This window comes from Chelmon rostratus, chromosome 2, assembly GCF_017976325.1.
Source record: "Chelmon rostratus isolate fCheRos1 chromosome 2, fCheRos1.pri, whole genome shotgun sequence".
Taxonomy (NCBI): Eukaryota; Metazoa; Chordata; class Actinopteri; order Chaetodontiformes; family Chaetodontidae; genus Chelmon; species Chelmon rostratus.
The window spans coordinates 17791927-17799235 of record NC_055659.1 but is presented as its reverse complement, the minus strand read 5'-3'; the positions used below and the strand labels follow the sequence as shown (position 1 = coordinate 17799235).

Genomic DNA, 7309 nt, shown 5'->3' with positions numbered 1-7309 from the left:
GGCAAACAAATGTTAAGATGTTAAAATGAAAAACACAGTGCTTGTAGAGGTAACTAAAAAAAGAGGTGCACATAAAATTACATACAAGCCTGACAATCAGAGGACAAGGGTGCACCAGAGTCAGCTAGCAGCTAATTTGCATCTGTTGTCTCTGGTCAGATGGACAAAAAACAATCACTAAAGTGCAGCTACACAACATTAAGAGGCACATTACATAGAAGTCCATTCAGTGTGGATTTTACACTTAATAAAAACTCATAAAGAGCCTCGTCACATGTTGCAACACCAATCATCTGAACCTAAACCAATGAGCCTGTGGCGGACTACTGCTGTATATCTATTCGTGTGTAGATTCACTGAGTCAAGCTCCTTGTTATGTGTTCATGCATGCTTGGCTTCCCTCCAGGGGTCCCTGAGGTATCACATTCACAAGAATGGCATGGATGTAAGGTCACAGTGACCTTGACCTTTCACCACCAAAACTAATGCATAAATGTATGCATTAACAATGCAATGTACATTTTGCTTTTCACATATGTAGCGTCTCTTTGGCCTACATTCAGAAGAAGTGGAAATAACAATAATGATTATTACTAATAATTGTGTTTTGGGAACACCTCCAACTAACAGTCTGTCTAAAACTGGTGGCATATTGTAACATTACTGTGATCACTGTGCTTTAATAACAGTCAAGTCCTTGACCTTGATCTTTAACCACCAAAATGTAAGCAGTTCATCCCTGAGTCCAAGTTAATGATTGTGCCAAATTTGACAAAGTTCCCACATTTCATTTCTGAGATGTCGTTTATGAGAACGGGACGGACAGACACACATCCCCTGCACAGAGGCTTTCAGAGCAAGGATTTCTTTCTCTTTCTCTTGTCCTTTTTCTTCTCTCTTTCTTTGTTCCTTGTCCTTTCTTCCTCTTTTTCTTCTCCTTCTTTATTATTTGTCGAGCATTCAGGTTTTGCAGAAGGCAATACACTGATCACTGGTGACGACTCTCGCTTGCAGGGGCACCAGTCGTCTGTCCCTTCCTGTGGTGCCAAAGGTGGGCATGATAAAGATCTTGGCAAGGGAAGGGGGGATGAGACCACTTTCACCCAAGTAATTTCAGCCGTCCCTTTTTCAGGTGGGGCAAGTTTCTGGTGTTACAAGGGAGCTGAAATTATGTGTGTGGTGTTGTAGCAGAAGTAAATGAGGTTTCTGATGTCACATGAGAAGTCTCCGAGGTATCTGGAGATGGAGCTGCAGTGGAGGAGGTGGGCAGTGTAGCTGGTGCAGCAGATGTGGACGCTGTGTCCTGGGAAGTGGAGGAAGGAGGTACAGCAGGCCTATGGCACTACTTTCACTATCTTTGCTCAGGTAAAATGAAATGTTATTGCAATCTAAATAATAAATAAGGTTTACAGAATACATCATGATAAGTAAAATCTTACAAGCGTCATCTCAATGGCCTCTCTGGACAGTGGGTAGATTCCTGCTGTCCTGAATCCTGACCTTATGTTGTCTGCAGTGACAGCCATTCCTTGGGAACAGTTCTTTCTAACCACCATCTCTCCTCTCATCAGTCCCATGCCAGTGGCCAGGTTGGTGAATATAGTCTTCTGTGGATTACATATACTGATGTCCAAGGGGCTGGAAGATGTAAGTCACAGGAAAGCTCTTCCCAGCTGCACTGATGCAGCAGTGCACAGTTATGTGCTCTGTAGCAGTCCTTTGCTTGCTGTAAATGTGCCTCTTTCCCTTTTGGCACAGTGCCCACACCCTTGATTTTGGGTAACAGTAGCACCAAATTCTGTTTCATCACAGTTCCATATTAGGTGAGGCTTGTTATGGAGACTGTGCATATTATGTTAAATGAATGATGATGTCATGTCCTGAAGTTTGCTTTTAGTCAGCTTCCTGTTTTATTTATTTTGAAAATTGACTCTCCTTATGTGTCATGTTTTGTTTTACTTTCTGGCTTTGCCTCTTTCCCTCTTTTGTGATTGCTGATTAGTTTCACCTGTCCCTCATTCAACTTTCCTATCCTCTGTGTTTAATCTGTGGCTGCATTGGAACCGCCTGCTACATACTACCACCGACTGCAGTATGCAGTTTGTACCACATACTGCAAACTGTTTTTCATAGTAGTATCCAGTATGAAAATGTGAAATTGAAGTATGCTATGCCAGGCTTGGCTGGTTTCGGAAAGCCGAGGTAAACAATAACATGGCTGAGAGCAATCCACTACTACTGTGTAGCATCCCCTTATGCTCTAAAAAAAGGAGAAATTAAAAATGTGGATTTCCATGTTTTTCCTGAGAGATGGGTAACGCCTATCTGACAATTTGGAAGGAACCAGATTCGCCACTATTTTGTTGCATTACTTCACTGCAAATGTAACACAACTTCGACCTATATAAGGAATATACATCAAATAAGAGAAAAATATAAGCATTTTATCTTTATCTTAATTTCTGTGTGTGTTTGTGTGTGTGTTAATATGAACAAGGATGACAAAATGAATATTAACCAAATGTGGGTCCTCAAATCATTACCATCAGCTGGTCTTCGTTTTCTTTGTTCTACAAGGTTAGTTCAGTTATAAACCATGCACAAAAATGACATCAAGCTTAATTTGGGGAATTTTAAAAAATTAAAATTGTAAAACATTATATGAATGAGAGTTCAAACTAGAAAGAATGGCACAGGCAAGAGATGTATGACTTGTGGACGTGTGGAAGTAAGACAAAGTTCATGGTCATACTGTCACATATGTGGAGGTAGGTGAGGGAAGTATCCACAACAAATAGCAGTTTTACACAAGGTAAGGTTAATACATATTAATGCTGTGATAGTCACTCTCATGCTACATAATAAATATCAAGGTCATATTAAAATAAGTGAGCTTTGTATTATTCCAGAAAAATCAAGCTGCAGAGATAGGAAGTTCAAGCCATTAATGTGCACAATCACAAGCAATTTCGGCCAGCCTGAACCACACTCTGGTACATTACTGCCACTCAGTGGCGAGAATGGCAGGTCAGCCCCCTGGTATGAGTGGGTGTAGGTGTGTAAACTAAACAGCAACATTGCCACAAGGGCAGCCTGGGCTATGTCTTTCTTTTTATTCTTCCTGGGTACCTAAAACAAAGTGTAACACATCTGGAGGTTCTAAGAAACATGCCCAGGAGGAAAGACATAGTAGCTGCATTTAAGTAACATTTGAGCTCCACTTTTGTGGCCTAAAGAGAAAAAGATACTGACAATTTTACTTGTGATGCATTTGCTCTCATTCAACTTACTGCTCTGTATGTATGAACATACACACTTGGGCCTGTACGTAATAGTGTGTATATACCACTGTGTGGCATTAACAGGAAGTGTATGCATTTATTCTTGTGTGCTCATCACTTATTCATCATTGCAGCTGCAGTGAAGAAGTAATTGCCACTGGAGCACTATGCAGCTATCAATGTTTACACTTACTGTCTAAAGAAAATACAGCCAGTGTGGAAATAAATAATTTAAGAAAAATTAGACAAAAAGTCAAATTAATTTTGTTTTTTCTGTTTCTTTAGGTGTAACTGTTGCTAATATATTTCCCTGATGACTGCATAGATTATTTCCTAAAATACCACTGACAAAAACATTGTACATTTGTGTATGAAAGATTAAGTCTGAGCAAGCATACTAGTAAACTGCTGTATGTCTCTGTGGAGATTTGTTTATACGGAAAAATGTTAAACATATTTTCCATCTGCACGACACTGCACAGCTGAACAGAAATGTGTTGCATAGAGGAATAGTTGCAACAGCACAGCAGGAGAATGCACTTTACAACTGTGATAGTAGGTATTTCCATTACGTGCACATTTGTACTATACAAACCACAACATGCACACAATCCCATGGCACAAGCATGGAAACACCAGGATTAATAACACCAGAGCTATGCTACAGACGGTTTAATAATGTGTGATTTTGGCATATACAAATTGACATGACCACAAACACTTTCACTTTCATAAATGTGTCACAAGCACTGGGGTAATTTTATATTACACACATTTTGATCAAATAGTAGGCCTATGAACACTATTAGCATTCACACTGTAGGCAAATGACCTAATTTTGTTCATCCTCTGAACTAACCAAGTGAAAACTGATGACATCCTGATTTATCCCGTAATTTGTGAGGAGGCTAATTATGAAGCTTCCTTAAGCCTCCAAAAGCAAAAAACAAACTGCATCTATGTAAGACATGTTATGTTAAATGTGGTAAAACATTTGATTCATTCATAAACGTTCTGTAGGAAATATGCAAATTATCTCTTCCTGATTTTGGACATGAAATTGAAAATCACTGCATACCATTTCATCATGCACAGGCTACTAAAGCAACACAGAGGATACGAACACGACCAAATCCCAGCTGGAAGCCAGATGTTCAGTGCACCAGATCACTGGTGAGAATGACACATCTAAAGCTATAGTTAAAGACTGGCAGAAACCTTCAGCTTTAAGGTGAGTGTTTCGCTTTGAAGCAGGGGCTTTTATTTGCCTTGTGAATTACATTTTGAATAAAAATGCTGAATTTGTTTTAAATCTTCTTCATCATATGTTTTATATTAAATTTAGGCTTTATTTTATGCAATGATTCCCTAACTGAAAGTCATAATCTATATGCAAAGGTCACCTCAGTGATGTGAACATATTTGTGAAGATTAGTGAGATGAAAAGAGTTCAAATTAATCATATAATTTCTGAATTTTGAGTTTAGACAGAAATTAGTGAATTTCTCCATTCTGAGAATAATCTTAATTCTTTTAAGATCATACCGTACACAATACCTGTTTCTGCTTCGTACATTGCTCATTTATACTTGCTATATAATGGCCATATAATGGCTAATGTTGTTGAGTTATTTATGCTTGCCAGACAATGGATTTCAGTTTACTAGCGGCACAGCACTTGTACACAACAGTTGTAAATTAAATTACATACAAGTTTTCATTGAGCATTGCTTTAACTTTTTTTTTGTTTAACTTTTAACTTTGTGTGTGAACTTTGAGATCCTGCTGATGAAAAGTGCACTAGAAATTAAATTTATTATTATTATTGCTGCATTAGATTAACCTGAAACTGTTGAAAACCTTGAAAACATTCTTATACTTAAAACTGTCCCCACAAAATATAATGAAACAAAACAATGACTAGAACATGAGGACTATAAACAAGAGTGGTTTTTGTGAAAGGGAAATGGTGAATTTTGTTGATCACCTGCGACTTCCCTTTTCATCTGAGGCACTGGTGATACATGAAAGAGAGGTGGAGAGGACTGGCTTTCTGTTTGAGTGTAACTTCCTGTGAGCACATTACAAAGAAGTTAACCTACATTCTGACTCCTCTCAGTCGACAGAATGCTGATGAATCACACAAACCAAACAGAGGATGACCTCTTCTCCTGCTACAGTCCTTCAGTCATAGTCTACCGCTACTTTGCTGTGCTGTGGGGATGTTTTGTGACCATCACTGGTACTGTGGGGAACCTGATGACCATTCTAGCCTTCGCCTTAGACCCGCATCTGAGGACTCGCTTCAATATGCTGATCATCAACCTGGCTGTGGCTGATCTCCTGTACTGCACCATACTGCAGCCCATCTCAGTTGACTCCTATCTACACCTTAGATGGCGCAGTGGCCAACTCTGGTGCAGCATCTTCGGCCTGCTCCTCTTCCTCTCCAACTTTGTCTCCATTATGACCCTCTGCCTGGTAGCTGTGAGTAGATACCTCCTGGTTGCAAAAAGGACTGTGTTTGACCGTGTCTTCTTTGAACATGGTCTTGTTTTACTCCTGATCTCAACATGGGTACTAGGCCTGGCCAGCTTTGGCCCACTCTGGCCTGTGTATGTGTTTGTGCCACAGGTCTGCACATGCAGCTTCCATCGAACCAGGGGTCGCCCCTACAGCACCATCCTGCTCTTTTTCTACTTTTTTGTCGGCCTGGGCTGCATTGGCGCATTCTACCTCCTCATTTACAGACGTGTCAAGATTGCCTCACAGGCTCTACTCCGCTACAGGTTCAGCCGTCGGTCCTCCAGGAAGGAAGCACTTCTTCAGCACAAGGGACTGATAACAGTGGTGTAGAGAGCAGTATGGACAACACATGTAGTTGTGAGATAAGCAGCCAGGCGGATCAAACCCAAAATAAGGATAAGAGCACATGTGAAAACAGCTTTGCCGCGGCCTCAAATTCACCAGCAGCCAGTAAGCCTACCTCTGATATTATCCCTACATCACCTTCATCCACACCTGCACCCATGGGTGCAGCATCCTCGTCCCACTCAGCAACATCAGGAGATGACGGTGAATTCAGGCGTGTGACATGCATGTGTTTCACTGTTTTCCTGTGCTTTGTGTTCTGCTTCGTACCCTTCCTGTTGCTCAACATAGCCGACAAACAGAACCGCGCCCCACGGGTACTGCATATGTTCTGCGCAAACCTCACCTGGCTGAACAGCTGTATCAACCCCATGATCTACGCTGTCATGAACCGACAGTTTCGACAGGCCTACTATGTGCTGCTCTCCAGGGCTGCTGCACCATTCACCCGCCTCTGACACAAGCCCAGTATGATATTACTCTTTTGACAGATGGCACATGATTGACATCATGCAGCTTATATTCATCACTATCAAGTTTAAGTTGCTCTTCTGTTTGTTCAAGTAGGAGAAGAGAAGAAGTAGGTCTCAGGTAGTGAACAAAAGCACAGGATGAATTTAACAAACAAAATGTGTTTATGTGGCATTACCAAATGTAGCTGCTAAGCCTAAACTTAAAGCCACTGAGGGGCTGCAAGATACAATAATACAGCATGTTACCCCTCCTGGCGCAGCAGTCAAAAATTGTATTGCTCCTCCGTCCAGCAGCACCTGTCACCTGGACAAAGGTTCCTATAGGATAATGTCCCCCTAGCATAGTGACCCCTACGGGCCTAATAAGTCCTACACCAACATTTCAGACTGCTAATGCTTTTTCAGTGTGTAATATATACAGTATGTACAAGGATGTGTTATGTGTTCAGAATGACAATCATAATAAATTCTGTTTTGTGAAACATAATCCAATGTTGTGCCAGAATCTTGTGGAACAATTAGCCTATACGTCACTACTTTTCTGGCTGTTACATCATATGACAAACAACCAGCTCAGGATATTCCTGTCAAACATAACACGCTTTCTCTCAGTAATTCAGTAAGCTACGTCTCAACTCTTTTTTGCCTCACACATGGCAATAGCGTGACTAATGATAAAAAGGG

At 40.7% G+C, this 7309-nt stretch overlaps 1 protein-coding gene across 1 annotated transcript; it reads left to right on the top strand.

Annotated features, from left to right (window-relative positions):
- Positions 1 to 5408: 5408 nt before the first annotated feature.
- Positions 5409 to 6919, top strand: gpr84 (G protein-coupled receptor 84). Its single transcript, XM_041961526.1, is given in 2 exon segments — positions 5409 to 6096; positions 6099 to 6919. Coding segments are annotated over 2 exon segments (1200 nt in total). The 3' UTR covers positions 6611 to 6919.
- Positions 6920 to 7309: the final 390 nt, after the last annotated feature.